The sequence below is a fragment of the Centruroides sculpturatus genome, unplaced genomic scaffold (genome assembly GCF_000671375.1).
Source record: "Centruroides sculpturatus isolate CEXI.00-Female unplaced genomic scaffold, Cexi_2.0 scaffold694, whole genome shotgun sequence".
Lineage (NCBI taxonomy): Eukaryota > Metazoa > Arthropoda > Arachnida > Scorpiones > Buthidae > Centruroides > Centruroides sculpturatus.
The window spans coordinates 309133-326336 of NW_019384906.1; the positions used below are offsets into that span (position 1 = coordinate 309133).

Here is a 17204-nt window from a genome sequence, read left to right on the forward strand (position 1 = left end):
GCTGTTTAATTGCTTAGAAATTTATCATTGGAACTTAGTAATCTTAAGATCAGTTAATCTTTCAAATTTTCATGCTTTAAAGATACAATTTCAGTAATATCTCAGAAAAGTGTCGTATTTAAAAAACAAATTATGATATAATCATATGACTTACCAACAACTGAATGTATTTTCTTATCTTTTAAATTTAATTTATTACAAATTGTTTTCTTTTGATGTTTTCTACGTTCCTTTTTCAAACCGTATTTTTTTGTACTGGTAATTGTATTCTCTTTGACAGTGTCTGAAAAAATTAAAATACTAATGTTAACATAATGTCAACAAGCATTTTTCATTTTATTAGGCACAAAGAATTTTATAATACTTTCTGCAACTGTTTTTATTTCTAAAAAAATTGAAAACTATAATTATGTGACTCTGAGAATAAAATAACACAAACGCAAACAAAACATAAAAACATAAATGTATCAGACAGACCAATAACATTACAATTCTCCAAAATGAATCACCCAATCCTAACCTAGTCTACAAACTCTGAATCACCCAATCCTAACCTAGTCTACAAACTCTGAATCACCCATAGTAACCTGTTGAGGAAAATGATAAAACTTAAATTGAATTAAACATCTCCAAGAATCATAAATCTCATCCTATGAATTTCAAAATACATTCACTTTTCATGTTTATATTAATCCATTTTTTTAGTTTTGTAGAATTATGTTCCATTATAGCAGATAAGATAGCAGTGGCATGCTGTGACATTTGATGATAGGGAAGCTGTGTTTCTGTAAGAAGCAGACTTCCAGGGGCAATCAGTTAATTGCGTGTCAGTGACAGTCTAGGGCAGGCATGGCCAACATACAGCCCGCAGGCCAGATCAGGCCAGTATAATGAATTTATGTGGCCTGTGATCAATCTTTCAATATTAGCTACTCAAGTCTGAATAGCTCGATAAAAAATTTTGGCCACCCCAAAAGAAAGGTCAACAATTCACTGTGTGTTTAGAGTTAAGCTTAGTTCACACTGAACATGATATGCTAGCGAAAGCGAAAAACAGAGTGAATAACACGTCAGACACGACATCGTTTCCGGCGAATTTTACCATTTTGCGAATCACTTCGAAGTTCAGTACTGTCTAGCTCTTTCGCTAGCGAAAAAATTTCGCACCAATTGCAGTGTTTTTCAACCGGGGTGCCACGGCGCCACGATTGGGGTGTCACAAAGTTTAGAGCCTTTAGGCATTTTCTTGGAAATTTACTTAAGTGTAGTTCAAGATAACTCATTGTCAGTTCTATTTTGCTACGAGTTATCTAGTAAGCAAAGAAACTTTCACTAATCGCATGTTAATGTAATGTTCTACGCTACGTGTACACACAACTTGTCATGAGTTTGCCCAAACCACATTGCTTGGCCTTCACGTTCCCAGTCCCAGTACAGGCCAACTACCAGAGAAAAATGATGTGGACACTTGTGTCTTGCGTATACTTTAAAAAGCGTTGCACTGTACTTTGAAAAGTGTGTGGTTTCAATCACAAAGTAGGTGCATATTACAGTATTTTCATAGTATTCAAAAACAATGATGACAAATAAACAATTTTTATCATTTTCTTAATTGAAATTTTTTAAACTGATATGAAAAGGATATGAAAAAAGTAATGAAATATTTATTTTATACAGTGGTACCTCAGGATACGAACTCCCCAGCATACGAAATTTTCAGGATACGACATGAAATTCGAACATATTTTTGCTCCATGACACGAACAAAAACTCACCATACGACGTTACATTAATTCGCAGTGCCATTTTTTATTCACTTCTGTTAGTTGATCTCAGTTGGCGCATTTGCTTTGTCGTGGAAGGATCTCGCTCGATAAAGGAAATCTTGAGGTATTAACAGAAAGTGACTGATTTTATTGAAAAGAAACATCCCAAAAAGATTCATATTGACCGTATTGCTGCTCGGAGTAATGACACTTGCCTAAGTCATTTTAGAAAAATTTTAAAAAGTAGGCAAAGCCAAACCTCTTTGATTAGATATTTTACCAAGCGACCTCTATCCAGTGAAAGTGTTGGTGGAATTAAAGGAAAGAAAGCAGAAAGCAGTGAATAAAAATTAAAAAAAAATATATATATAAAACAACACTCATTTTTAAAATCTTTTCTAAGTTATTTTTAAGTTATTGTTACATTATGTTATGTAAGTTAAGTTTTAGTATCGTTTCCCTTCTCCCTCTCCTCCGCCACCAGTTTACACCTCCACCGTCATCTATCCTCAAAGTTAAAGTTCAAATAAAACTACATTTTTTAAATCAATTATTATTCTATTATGGTTATTTATACATTTACAAATACAAAATGCATTTTTCAGTGTTTTCCTTACTATATTTATTGTTTTTTTAATGTACAACTTAGCTTTAATTTGAGTGTGTTTTTCGTGTTGGAACAAATTATTTGGTTTTACATGTAATCGTATGGGAAAAAATGATTCACCTTACGACATTTTCATGATATGATCTCAGTTTCGCAACAAATTAATTTCGTATCCTGAGGTACCACTGTATACGCATCAAAATAGTATAAAAAAACTTAAGAAAAATTGTTTATAAATAAAATGATAATATAAAATGATGATATATTTGATAATAAAACTATATTTAAAAAACAATAACGAGACTATTATTTTGCATGTAGGTATTTCGACAAAATTCAATGGACTTAAATTTTGATTTTGAACATGTAGAAACACTTTTGTGTTGCGCGTAATATTCATTTTCGCAAAAAATTCATCTGGCCCATTAGTCCCCCCTTATTCAGATTCTAGATCTGCCGCTGGTCGAAGGTGTCACGATTTTTTATTTTTCAATTAGGGATGCCACTCAATGAAAAAGGTTGGAAAACACTGAGCTAATGGATGGAATCAGAAACAATTGCAGTGCATGCATACACACAGACTGCCAAATCCACAGGGTACTGATACCAGTCAATGTCAAATACCTCTTTTGTCGCATCACTAGTATATCTCAAAGGACGCGACAGGGTTGTTGTAGATGTTAAACGTTTCTCACCATAGCTGTAAAAATCTAAATATGTTAAACTTAAGAGTCATTTGTTTTCTAACTAATTCATTTTAGGAGAAGGTGTCCATGGAAATTTCCAAAATTTACAACTTTTTGGTCACTCTCATTGAACTGGAAAAATTTCTGTCTTCATTTCATCTAATATTATGAAGAAATCAGTCCCCACTGTACTTGGCTAGAGATTGGTTTGGTTAAGCTTTTGTTTAAGTAAAATTCCGGCTCTTTCAGCAGGAATTTATTTATGTCCCCAATTTCCTAATCTCTTAATTATTTAACTACTTCTTAAGTAGAAATATTTATAATTTGAAACTGGTTACTTTGTACTTGAATACTTGTAGTCTTGGGAAAAAGCAGAAAGAGATATTTTTATGACAATGGACACACAAATTGTAAATTTAAGAAAAATAAATTTTAGAGCTTTTCTTGTACCTTGTGCATCTCATTCATTAAAATTTAGTTGTAAATAATGCTGCCAAAGTAACAGTTAATTTTTTAACATTATACAAGGATTTTTTTTGCATCCCCTTATAGATGGGACATACTAAATTGTAATATCACTAGTTTAACATTGAAATCTATAAGTACAGTAGAGCGTCGTTTATCCAAACCAATTGGGGACCGGGGTTGTTCAGATAACCAATTATGTACGAAAAAAATATATTAACCTATCCCGTGTTGAAATTTTTCTCCGCTGCGTGTCGCTTCGCGTTGAATTTTCGTCGATGTTAAGCCTAACAAAAACTATCTAAAATAATAATTGTGACTATTGTATCGTTAAAAATTACTTTTTTATTTTGTACAAACAAAATAAATATATTGAAAAATATAAAAACAAAAAAAAATATACACTANCTATTTCTGTGCCAAATTTTATTAAAACCTGTTTGGCGGTTTAGACGTGAAAAGGTAACAGACAGACAGGCAGAATTACCTTCGAATTTAGAATATTAGTATGGATTAATATGAATTTCTGCTATAAGGGGTACGCGAGTTTGAGCTCTTTCTTGAAGTGGTACGCAGGAAAAATTAATTGGGAACCACTGTTCTACAGCATATGCACTTCAATTTTATCCTTGCAGAAAAATTAGTCCAAATAAAAAGTGTGTGATCTAGTTATTTCAGCCCCTTGTTCAGAAAAGAAAAATATATACTTTGATCACTTAGTCTGGCTCATTCAGAAAAATAGAATACAGTATTTATTTAGAGCAGAGATATTAAAAGAATGATTTAAAAACATTCAAGTTCAATTGGGTCAAAATAATTTAACTATTGACACTAAACACAAATACTACATATTTAATAAATTAAATTGCTGCATTTTGTATTTAAAATAAATGAATTATAACAAAATACAAAACATTTTTAAAAATTAATAAGAAAATTTATTTTATATTTTCACTTAAATAAAAAAAAAACTAAATTACATTTATAATTTTGAATTTTATAAAATGGTTCTAAGAAACAAAATAGCTTCAATTAAATCTTCTTTCATAGATGCCCTTAAATCAGCTTTAATTATTTTCAAAGCTGAAAATAATCTTTCCACACTGACTTGTGTTGGGGGCATTGCTGTGACAGATCTAGCTGCATCGCGAATAATTTCTGGATAAATTGAAATAGCTTCTTCTACGTTCAATTTTGATAAACGGTCATACTTTTCTATTTCAATTAGCCCATTTAAAAAATTTTGTTCAAATTTTATTTGTTCAATTTCTGCCAGTTTAGTTTCTTGATTTTTTAAATGTCTTTGCTTCACTTTGAGACGTTCTAAACTATCTAAATATGCTTCGAAATCAAGCTCTTTTTTTGGAGATGATGATGCCGAGTTGTCATTACATTCACTATTTTTATTTTCATCTTTTGATTCATAAATGTAAGGTAACGGCAACTTTTTCAAGCGAATAGCAATTTCACGAAGTTTTTCTTTCCCTGAGGCAATTTGATTATCATTTAGTAAAATTCGATTCATTGGATCAACGTAAATAGCGGCTAACAAGATTTTATTGTCTAACAACTGAATCTCTCTTTTTCTCATTGAAGATAAAATAGCATTAGCAACAATTCCTCCAGTTTTGTCGAGCTGATGCATCAAAGTTTTCCACTGTAAGAAAAAATTTCCAGGTGTCAAATCTTCAGCTTGTAACTTTAGGGTGACAGTATAAGGGTAGGACAAGACACACACTAATTTTTCTGTTTGTTTCCATTGTTTTCAGTTAATAAAACACTTGGATTGTCAAGATCTTCAAGGAAGGTTTTCAATTCGAGCAACCGCTTAACCATTAAAAAGTGCTTCCCCACCAAGTAGATTGATCTAAAATAATTCCTTTTCTAGCACGCCTTCTCAGAATAGCATCTATTTTAGGTGTTCTAGCTACAGTAGCTACTTGTCTTAATTTTGTAATGATTTTAGCTACCTGAGAGTCTTTTAATCCATCTCTTATTGCTAATTGCAATGTGTGAACTGCACATCGCATATGCTGGATTTGAAACATACTGGATGCTTCCTCCACAATATCATCTAAATATTCCTCTTTTTCTATTATAAGCTCGATTTGTGTGTCAATGGCAAATATTTCATGAATGACTTCTAATGCAATCTCATTATCTTGATTCATTTTCTCAGTTATTTTTAACATATTCAAAGTATTATCTGTTATAACACACAAAATATGCTCTTTTTTAACTTTAAAATCTTCTAATAACTTGTTGTATATTGACGGACCAGAAAATGTTGTATACAAATTTGAAAAGAACACAGTACACTTCCTGTCTAACAATAACAACACAATTACACTTTAATGTCTCTAATAAGTGAGTGATTCTCTGGCACTCCACAATCGAGCAACACTCCGGTACCCGACAATTATTGGTATTACACAATACTGGTTCTTGACCAACCACACAGCTAACCACTCTGGTTAGCTCACCGGTCAGTACTGCGGTCAGCACTCCTCTCCGTACTGCCTCCACACATACAAAGGGCAGGGCACAAATTTTCCCTCTCTCACCATTTCTCCCTCTCTAGGCGGGACAATCTTCCCCACATTCTTGGGGATATTGTTACCTCACCCACCTGACATGTGTGACCAAGCTGTGGACTGTCCATCACCACTTGCTGACATCCACACACCTGACACATGTTACAACTGAACTTAACATACCTCTTGAACCAACTTCTGCAGATACTCTCCTGTGTGATAGGCCATAGTATCTTTTACTGCTAATGTCTTCATAACAATTGTATTATTCTCATCAATAAATCGAACATTAATTGCAAAATAATTCACTCGATGACAAGTGCATGCATCCATTTTAATAAATATCAAGCGATTCTTTAGTCTTTTCTGGAGTTCATCTTTTTTCAAAACAGCCTCTTCAATTATAAGCCTTCTGATGTTTTCTCTATCTAGTGAAACTCCAAGTTTTCTAGCCATTTCACCATTTAAGCCTAAAAAGGCTGGTCATGAAAAAAAGATTAAAGGCACACTATCTTGCACCACCATTTCAATTATGAGATTTTTAAATTTTGCACTCGTCATTGTTACTGTAACTTTATCCAAAGCAAAGAATTTGCATACTTGTGTTTGTACTAAACTAAATTTTTGGATATTTTCTAATTTTAAAATAGATGAAGTGTTTCTACTGTTGTCTTTTTCATTTACTTCTTGTAGAATTTTAGGATGCAGACGTTGCAAATGTCTTTTTAGATTACTTGCTCTTGTAGGCGCATTTTTTTGCTTCACATACATGTTTGCCATCATCATTTTCTACAATGCATTTACACTGATAATATTTTCCATCCATTGTAAGAGTATAATATTCAAAAACTGCAGACTTTGAATTTGAAAACACTTTCTTTTCCATTGTGAAATTGGGAAAGGGTAATTAGGTATCTAACAATATTTAAGTATGTAAAATCAGATATAACTCTTAAAAATAATATGTAGATAAATATAATTCATACTTACAAGTCACAAGTAAAATAATCTGAACTTGAGAATCGAAGTAAAAACCCTTTAAGTACTTTTTCTGAGTTAACCCAGGTTGGACGAAAAGGACGCAAGTATGAATCCTGAATCGGACAAGGAAGTCGGTCTCCCTCAGAGAAATAGTAGTAATGACCAAACAGCACATGTTCATATTGGGATTATTCCTGGAACTACTACACACCTTACTAGAACACCGATTCCCCTTGAAGTCTACGTAAGGACGTCCCGCGAAAGTTCACCAAGCAGCTGGCTAAAGGTCAAATAGTTGTAAATTTTGGAGACCCCAGTGTCTCCTTACAACTTGTTTTTAATGCAATAAAATGACAAATAAAACATCTCTAACGATATATTTATTTTAAATTATTTCATATTATTCTAATATTTTTACTATAAAATCGCGTTGGGGGTGAAATTTTTCGCAGATACTTTTACATTTTAANCATTGTAAGAGTATAATATTCAAAAACTGCAGACTTTGAATTTGACAACACTTTCTTTTCCATTGTGAAATTGTGAAAGGGTAATTAGGTATCTAACAATATTTAAGTATATAAAACATAACTCTTAAAAATAATATGTAAATAAATATAATTCATACTTACAAGTCACAAGTAAAATAATCTGAACTTGAGAATTATAGTAAAAACCCTTTAGGTACTTTTTCCGAGTTAACCCAGGTTGGACGAAAAGGACGCAAATACGAATCCTGAATCGGACAAGGAAGTCGGTCTCCCCCCAGAGAAATAGTAGTAATGACCAAACAGCGCGTGTTCATATTGGGATTATTCCTGGAACTACTGCACACCTTACTAGAACACCGATTCCCCTCAAAGTCTACGTAAGGACGTCCCGCGAAAGTTCACCAAGCAGCTGGCTAAAGGTCAAATAGTTGTAAATTTTGGAGATCCCAGTGTCTCGTTACTTGTTTTTAATGCAATAAAATGACAAATAAAGCATCTCTAACGATATATTTTAAATTATTTCATATTATTCTAATATTTTTACTATAAAATCGCGTTGGGGTAAAATTTTTTGCAGATATTTTTATGTTTTAATTTTTTTATGGAAAACAAAAAAAGAGAAATGCCGGAGTCAGAGTCGACACATTTTTTTCCGACTCCTCTAGCCAGAAATTCCCCCCGATTCCGACTCCACAGCCCTGCTGTCAACTATACAGAACTATCATAAAAACATACCAGTAAACTCCTATCAGTTGGGTTAAGTTATAAATCTACTTGTGATTCACATAATGGGGCAAGGGCAGCCAAATATCTAGAAGGCATGCAGCTAACAGCCCAGAACCGGTCCTGGATAGAATCATTCGGGACATTCCAATTTTCAACGCAAGTGATGAGTGTTGAAGTCAACAATTTGACGTCATCAACGATGTTCCAACTTGAGTACGAAGTGCTTTGTTCCCATAATTCCATTCTCAGTAAGATGGATTCCATTCAAATGTCTTACCAATTACCCACAATTCATTGGAAAGTAGCAGTCAACATATCTGTTGAGTGCTTAGTGTGTTGAGTCAGTGCTGACAACAGTGCTACCTCAATGTTGAAAAAAGGAATGGATTTTAATGAGTGCTGAGTCAGCATTGAAAATTGGGGTGTCCCAATAGGAAGCATTATATGATATTTTGGTGTGTAGCATCCACCAGCTAAACCGCGTGAGGTTGGAGCTCTGTAAAGCGCATGCACGAATGTGTATAATCTGGCTGCTTGGAAGCTGTCCCATATTCAACAATACAGCACTTCCATTCTGCCACTGATATTCAAATATACAATAGCAATCTTATTGTTTTTTTCACATGTACAGTAGAGCATCGATTATACGACTCAATTGGGGAATGGGGTTGGTTGGATAACTAAAAAAAACATAACCAAAAAATATGAAAAAATACATTATTAGTATAGTATATTAGTATATCCCATGTAATTAGTATATTGCTATTAACCTACTTCGTGTTGAATTTTCATCAATGTTAAGCCTAACAAAAATTTTTTAAAAATAATAATCGTCGCTATTGTATCATTAAAAATTAGAAAATTAAGTCTCGTTTAAATACTGGCTCCCTTTCATGGTTGAGCCAATGTTTCCAGCTAAAACACACAAAAATACTATTAAAGTAGTCAAGACAGCCAAATATTGTAGCGCCACATCACTAGCGAACATTTGAATTTGCTGACCAGAATGCGGTCGGTTAACCGATGTGATGGTTGACTGGGGGTTGGATAATCGATGCTCTACTGTAGTATAGAAGTTTGCAATAAGATACATAATACGGTTATAATAAAATATTAATTTTAATTAATTCAAAGTATGTTAAAATATGAAAATAATCACACAATGTCTTTATATTTTAGAAAATACAAGGGAAGCAGTGCTTCCACCACTTCTAAGGATGGCATGCCACTGTAAGATAGTCATGTCATTCACAACCATTTTGAATTTTNTAGAAATTTGTAATAAGATACATAATACGGTTATAATAAAATATTAATTTTAATTAATTCAAAGTATGTTAAAATATGAAAATAATCACACAATGTCTTTATATTTTAGAAAATACAAGGGAAGCAGTGCTTCCACCACTTCTAAGGATGGCATGCCACTGTAAGATAGTCATGTCATTCACAACCATTTTGAATTTTTACATTTATACATTTTTACATTTATACAATTTATACATTTTTACCTATAATACATATGGTGAATCACAATGAACACAACAATGTGCAAACTACTCAATTCAAATTTAATGAAGTTATGTAATGCACACACAATATAGAAAACAAACAAAAGGTACAATTGCAGATGTGAACGATGCTGTTGGGACCTTAACAAAGCTATATAGTAGGTCAATATGAGCAAAAAAGCCAAAGGAACCATACCTCTAAATGTGACCCTTTGTGAGATATAGCTCTTAAAATCCGTTACACATGATTGTGAGCCATGCCACATGCTCCACTAAGACTATCGTGTTTAACTATTTAGTCCATGCGACTATGCCAGCTTTGAGTAGTCCACTTGACTGTTTGTATTTGATGTTATATAGTTTTAGGGAAATGTAGGGTCTTGTCCCACCTGGGTGCTAAGGTGCAAGCAATAATGAGCACCAAAGCACACGACTATATGCAGAGCATCAGTCAAGGCGAGTGACAGCGAGGCTTGATGAGGTAGAGCAGGGGTGGCCAACCTTTTGCATACCATGCGCCAATTTTTTGATAGACGAGTTCAGATGCGCAGTGGCGTACTGTGGGTGTTAGCCGCCCGGGGCGGAGAAAAATTTCGGCCACCCTTTAATCAGGTATTTCAATTTAAAAGATCAAAATTCAGTTGTGTGAAAAAAAAATTAATAAAAAATGCGGTGGTGGTGTAGTTACCCGTACAAAATAGTCCCGTTTGACATTAGTGGCATACACGATTGCGAATGTATCGTGAATCGTAGAAGGAAAAAAAAAAAAAAAAAGGTCAACAGGTGTAGCAGTCCAACCGACTCGTGGACTGTCCAGACGGTAGCACTGTCATTTAGACGCCTATGCACTGATCGAAAATAAACATACATGCATACACTGTAATTTACTATGTGGAGAACACTCATTTTATCTGTAAAGTTGATTGCAACGAATTGTGCAACAAATGAACTTGCCAAGACAGACTATAAAAAATTAATTTTCTATGTAATATTCTTAATTGCAAAGAAGCCAAATCTGGCAATGTTGCTCAGAACTGACTAAAGCGCCACTTGTAATCGTCCAATGCGCCAAGTTTGGCGCATGCGCCACGGTTTGGCCACCCCTGAGGTAGAGCATGGATAATAGTCAGTAATACTGGTTCAAGGTAAAAACTGTTTTCGGTCAGTAAAAGTTAATGCATTTATTATTTGTTATAGACACTGATCTCAATGCCATAACATAACTTGCTTGCAAGCCGTGACATCTGCAAGCAAGATGGTGACCAGAACTGCAGCTGTTGGGTTCCACATTTGGATGAAAATATCTTGCAAAGGGTTGATGTCAGACTTTTCTTTATTCTTTGCCAATAAATATTAAAATGTCTGATTACCATGTTGTACTGACTGTTAAACACGTGATAGGCTTACCAGATCATGCAGCGTGACTCCGTACAGTGCCTGAAAAGTAGGCTTTAGGCTGATTTTGGAGGGCTATATCTGGCAAAGGTTTCATTTAGAGAGACATGGTTCCTTTGATTTCTTTGTTTCTACGGACATGCCTATAGCTTTTAAGGTCCCAACAGCGTCATTCACATCTGAAATCTTACGAAAGAAAAAGTATTTGTTCTATGTAATTTATATCCTATTGTTATTTTTAGTAGGTTTAAAAATTCAAATCTCCGAAACACGTGTCAGATCAATGCTTTTTATATCTTCAGTGTATGATCACACTCAATATCCTCAACAGGCTAACAACTATCTACATCTGTCAGCGCAAAAGTTTTAATAATATATATATATACCATACTAAACGAATATCAAAAATAATTACCACTTTTCGGATCTCGAAATAAATCTAAAGACCTCTTCACTAACGAAGACGACATATTTTTAACGCCACTTACGCCCTCTAGTTATTAGAAGTTCATCAACAAGATTTAATATTAATTTTCTGTAAAAATCTTATTTATTTTATTATATAATATGTCATTAGCAATAAAAATATACTATATTATTTATGTAGTATATTATATATTATATAGTATACTAGTAGCCTGGGACGCCCACTAGTGGGCGTTATTTACAAATTTCCATGAGGCACGGTTCCTTTGACTTTTTGTTCCTATCAATATGCTGTACAGCTCTGTTAAAGTCCCAATGGTAAGATTTACCCTCCGAATGAAGAGGTGGCGTCCCTCCTAAACTGTAGCCCCTGTGCGAACAATAAAGTCAAAGGAACCATACCCCCAGCGTTGCCAGATCTGATGGTTAAAAAGTAGCGTGGTTGTGCTCCAAAAGTAGCGGATTTGAACTGTTTGTAGTCCAAACAATAAAAATGAATTATTTTGCAACTATGCACTTTTACTAATGAAATAAGTTTGTAATATATGTATATACATACACAGGGTGTATCAGAATGACGTTTTAAAAATTTGGGGATTGTAGAGGATGAAATTTTGAACGTTTTGATATAAGGAACCTACAGCCGGAAATGAGATACGTATAAAGTTTCTACTGCACTTTGCACGTTCTATGAAGTCGGTATGCTGAATGAAACAGCAGAATACAGTATTTATGACAAGTTTTATCGACAAAACAGTAGAGTACAATCAAACTGTACATCGAATCAGTGGCTGCACTACTTTAGAGTAAATGTTCAATGTGACGACCACCAACTTCGTTACATAATGTGCAACGACGAACCATGTTTTGTCCGACTCTCTGTAAGATGCCACGCTCCCCTCTGATGGTATTAAATGCTGTAAAGATGCGCTCCGTAAGCTTATGAACTGTTCCTACAGGTGTTGCGTACACAAGGGACTCACGTTGACTAGCTGTGTGTTTACATCACAACGCCAGTGGATGCAAGGGGTGACCTGAAGAACGACAAGCACTGAGTACACAACGTCCTGTACACAGGCTCAGTTAGACCACTGTAGTTGTGTGTTTACAGTCTTTCATCCGCAGCAATAACATGACGTCAATGGATGGAAGGGTAGCTACCAAAGTGAAGGGCGGTCAAGCACTTCCTACCGCTGTAGACACTTTAGTTCAAATTTCCGATTATAGGTTCCTTATACCAAAACGTTCAAAATTTCATCCTTTACAATCCCCCAAATTTTTAAAACGTCATTCTGATACACCCTGTATATGGACATTCGGTGTATCTGCATCAATTTTCTCTAAATCAAAGCGAGTCATTCGCAGGCGAGGCGATTCATTTTTTGAACTTAGAGACTTAGCGACTGCGGCTTTTCTTTTCAGTTTTAAGGCCATCCTTTTCCATTGTATCAAGAACTGTTGTATCAAAATTTAATAACTTTTGGATCACTTATTGGGAGAGAAAATTGGCAATTCCAACAGCATAATGCTTGTAGTAGACAATCCACAATTTCACAAGCAATGTCGCCTCCGTGCTTGTGAAGTTGTGGATTGTCTACTGGAGCGAACGACTGATGGAAAACGGAAGCAAAGTATCTTAATCTTTGTTAAACGTTGCAACTTTATTTATATACTTAAGTGTAATGAAATTAAATAAAACTTTATTACTTTTGTATAATACAATAAGTGTTTTGCGATTTTATATATGAAAATAAAAAAAGTAGCGTATTTTTAAGATTTGTAGCCTGAAGATAATTATCACTAGCCCAAAAAGTAGCGTGTCGCCCAATTTGAAATTTTTGTAGCGAGGGCACTTAAAAAGTAGCCCAATCCGCTACTTGTAGCCCAATCTGGCATCACTGCATACCCCTACTCGCGACCCTTCGCGAGAATAATAAATTAAGCCCCTGAAATAATAAATTCCTATTACAAATATACTGAATTATTTATATTGTTATATTGACCAAATAATAATTTATGGGCAAAATGAATAATAATAATTTATATTGTTAATTTAAATAATAATTAAAATTGTTAATTTGAATGTTTGAAATATGACACACGATAGGGGCGCTCTAGTGGGTAAGATTTACCCTCCGAATGAGGGGGTAGCCACCTCATTCGGAGTCGTTCCTGAATTGTACCGTAACCGTTTGATAACGAACATTAGAGTGTTCGTTATCAAACGGTTACGGGACAGACGGACACCCGTTGAATGGGTTATATATATGGTAATATAAGGTAATATCTTTAACTATTTCAAACCGTATCATCTTACGTAATGATTCAAACCTACCCGGCTTTTCGTTATTCGCCCCCTAGTGAACATTACATGCATTCCGTGACAATAATAAATTTCCTATTACAAATATACTGAATTATTTATATTGTTATATTGACCAAATAATAATTTATTGGCCAAATGAATAATAATAATTCATATTGTTAATTTAAATAAGAATTAAAATTGTTAATTTGAATGTTTGAAATATGACACACGATAGGGGCGCTCTAGTGGGTAAGATTTATCCTCCGAATGAGGGGGTAGCCACCTCATTCGGAGTCGTTCCTGAATTGTACCGTAACCGTTTGATAACGAACATTAGAGTGTTCGTTATCGTTATCAAACGGTTACGGGACAGACAGTTGGATATCCGTTGAATGGGTTTTATATATATATATAGATTAAAATATGCACAAAACATTTTTAACAGTTTTTCAAGAAAACGAGAAGGTAGAATCTCTTTGTGCTCCGAAAAAAATCTATACTTTGTAACAAATATTTAAAATATTTTAAAATATTTTAAAAAATCATAACAATATTTTAAATATTGTTATGATTTTTGCATATATTATGTAGAAATCAGGCCCAACAATGGAGCAGCAGGTGGTAAGGGACGAAACTCAACAGACTGAAGCTGAAAAATTCTTGGAGAGTTGCTCTTCCAGATTTGATCCTGGAATCCCTAAAGTAGCAGGCTAACGTCTTAACTGCTTTGGTCATCCAGCTTCATTAAAATTTTATGATACAGATTTTGATCCGATCCTCTGTACAGATTCGGGCTTTGCCTTCCCTACCCTTTCACCGTAGGCCGGATGGCCGAGCGATCAAGGTGGCAGCCTACCACTCTGGGGGACTCGGTTTCGAATCCGAACGGGTCGAAAAATCCCCAGGAACTTTTCGGGGGTGGTCCGTTCGGATATGTCGGGCCCCGTCCGTCACCATCTGGCAGCCCCATTCTGGGTTTGGCCAAACCCATAATGGGCTTACAAAAAGAGGCCTTCTTAGTGCCCACAGGGCGGAAAGAGTTAAAAAAACCCTTTCATCGTCCTTAACTTTAACACGATTGTTCAAATGTTAAAGTTAGGAAGCACCGGACCCACCTTTTTTAAATTATATAATTGTAAATTGAATAAAAAATTGAAGTTTTTGATATTTATTTAACTTCTTGCATCTTAATCTGAATCGAAAATAAAAACATATTTTAAAAATTAAATATAATATCCATTCAAATTATGTTTTATCTCAGATATACAATAATAATATTACGATGCATAAAAATTAAAATTTTAAAAAATTTAAATAATCTTAAAATATCCTAATCGTTAAAATGAATTAACGAAGAAAAATTTAAAAATTACGAAATACAGTATTTAAATTCTGCGGATTAGAATAGACGCGTAACAATCCATTTCGACAATTGATTCCATTTAATAATGGGATCAGTTCGCTAAAGAGACAAGAAATTCAAATAAAAAATATTTTCAGAGGATTTCAATAAAATGTAAGTAATTCTCAATTACTTTTATCTATTTCTTGTGTTTGCTTCATCTAGTTGTTGTCTGTTAGTTTCATTAACATCCGATGTGGACATCAACTTTTATCTAATTATGGATTTTTATTCAACAAAATGTTAACGTACTGATTTTATCAAATTCATATTTTCGTTTTTTAAATATATTATTGTTATTATGTGCTGATGCATTGCATCCTACTCGGATAATAGCGGTGACCAGTTCTTCAGGATCAAGATTAAAGCTTAGCTACAGAAAATTCATTGTGATTATGTACTGTTCGTATATGTCATTCGAGAATTTTTATGTGACATGTATGACAACAATGAATTTGATAATTGTTTTGTATATGATTATGTCTTGCTATACAGTGGTGCTTCGTATAACGTACGTCTCGAATAACGAACGCTACAAACAACGGACTTTCTGTTTGGCCGTTACGTGACTTGAGCAACAGACTGGCTGCCAGGCCCGCCGTAAGCGGGCGTGCAAGGTGTGCACCGCACGCAGGCGGAACGTCCAGGGGGCGGAAAATCGAGCGATCGGTCACGTAATATTCAAAGTCATTGTCATAATACCCACCCTACCTTTAGCATAAGAAATGTCTTCGCATGGAGAAAAAAATCCGACCGGCGCGCAATTACTATATTCTTATTTATATTATAGCGTTAACAGCGCCTCTATTGGCATTTATCAGAATTAAGATGCAATGCGAAACGTCTGTCGGCAGGTTGAACCATCCGGCGGCGCCCGAAAGCCAAGTATCCATAGTCGTGCTCTATGACAGAAGTTGACAGGACTGGCGAAAATAGGGAATTCCCACAGAGCTTCCTTCTTAATTTGTACTTGTACGCATTCGAACAGTTCTATCGCATATCAAATTGCAATTATTTTGTTAATAATTCTTCTGGCATGGATCTAAGTATAATTAATGAAATTTTAACTTGGTTAGGATTTAAATCTGAAGTTCAAATTTATAGATTTTTTTCTACTTTATAGAGCTCTCTGGCGACGACTAATATTTTATTACGATATACAAAACTGTATTTCTAGATTTTTCTACAGTGTGCAGAGCTATAAATCTGTAAAGGTAACATTTTGTAAGAAAAATAAATCTGCCCGGGGGATTCTTTTAATTGCTAAATTGCTAAATAGAAAACTTGGTAACTCTCGAATAAAATTTTGGTCTCGTGTAAAAGGCGTGCAGAAATTCTGACATAACTTTTTGCTTTATAGTGATACGCATATGTGTTGTATACCTCAACGGCGGATTAAGCGGTAAGCGAACTATGCGGCCGAGAAGGGCCGCGAAGGGGCTCCCCCGAGGTCTTTAAAATGCTACTGAAAAATGGCTGATTTTTCCTTTCTATATGGCTCTTCTTTACAATACATGAGTGTTGCTGATTTAAAAAAAAATCAGCTGCAGATCTCGCTATTAAATATACAGTAGAACCTCGATTATCCGCCCTAATTGGGGACTGGGGTTGGTCGGATAATTGAAAAGTCGGATAACCGAAAAGTATGAAAAATCCATTGTTAGTGTAGTATACTATTATATCCCATGTAATTAGTATATTAGTATATCGCTATTAACCTATTTTGCGTTGAATTTTCATCGATGTTAAGCCTAACAAAAATTTTTTAAAATAATAATCGTCGCTATTGTATCGTTAAAAATTAGAAAATTAAGCTTCGTTTAAATACTGGCTCCCTTTCATGGTCGAATGAGTGTTGCCAGCTAAAACACGTAAAAATAATATTAAAGTAGCCAAGACATAGCCA

General features: G+C 34.4%; 1 protein-coding gene and 1 long non-coding RNA gene across 2 annotated transcripts in view; one reads left to right on the top strand and one right to left on the bottom strand.

Annotated features, from left to right (window-relative positions):
- LOC111631557 (transmembrane protein 11-A, mitochondrial-like) overlaps positions 1 to 13931 on the bottom strand; it is a 39528-nt gene extending 25597 nt beyond the window's left edge. Inside the window, exons 1-3 of the mRNA XM_023375816.1 lie at positions 13924 to 13931; positions 11578 to 11655; positions 155 to 283 (exon numbers count right to left, since the gene is read on the bottom strand). Coding sequence (XP_023231584.1) covers positions 155 to 283; positions 11578 to 11632 — 184 coding nt within the window. The 5' untranslated portion in view covers positions 11633 to 11655; positions 13924 to 13931. The remainder of the gene's footprint in view (positions 1 to 154; positions 284 to 11577; positions 11656 to 13923) is intronic.
- Positions 13932 to 15379: 1448 nt separating this feature from the next.
- Positions 15380 to 17204, top strand: part of LOC111631574 — a 48561-nt gene continuing 46736 nt past the window's right edge. Inside the window, exon 1 of the long non-coding RNA XR_002757724.1 lies at positions 15380 to 15412. This is a non-coding gene — a long non-coding RNA (uncharacterized LOC111631574). The remainder of the gene's footprint in view (positions 15413 to 17204) is intronic.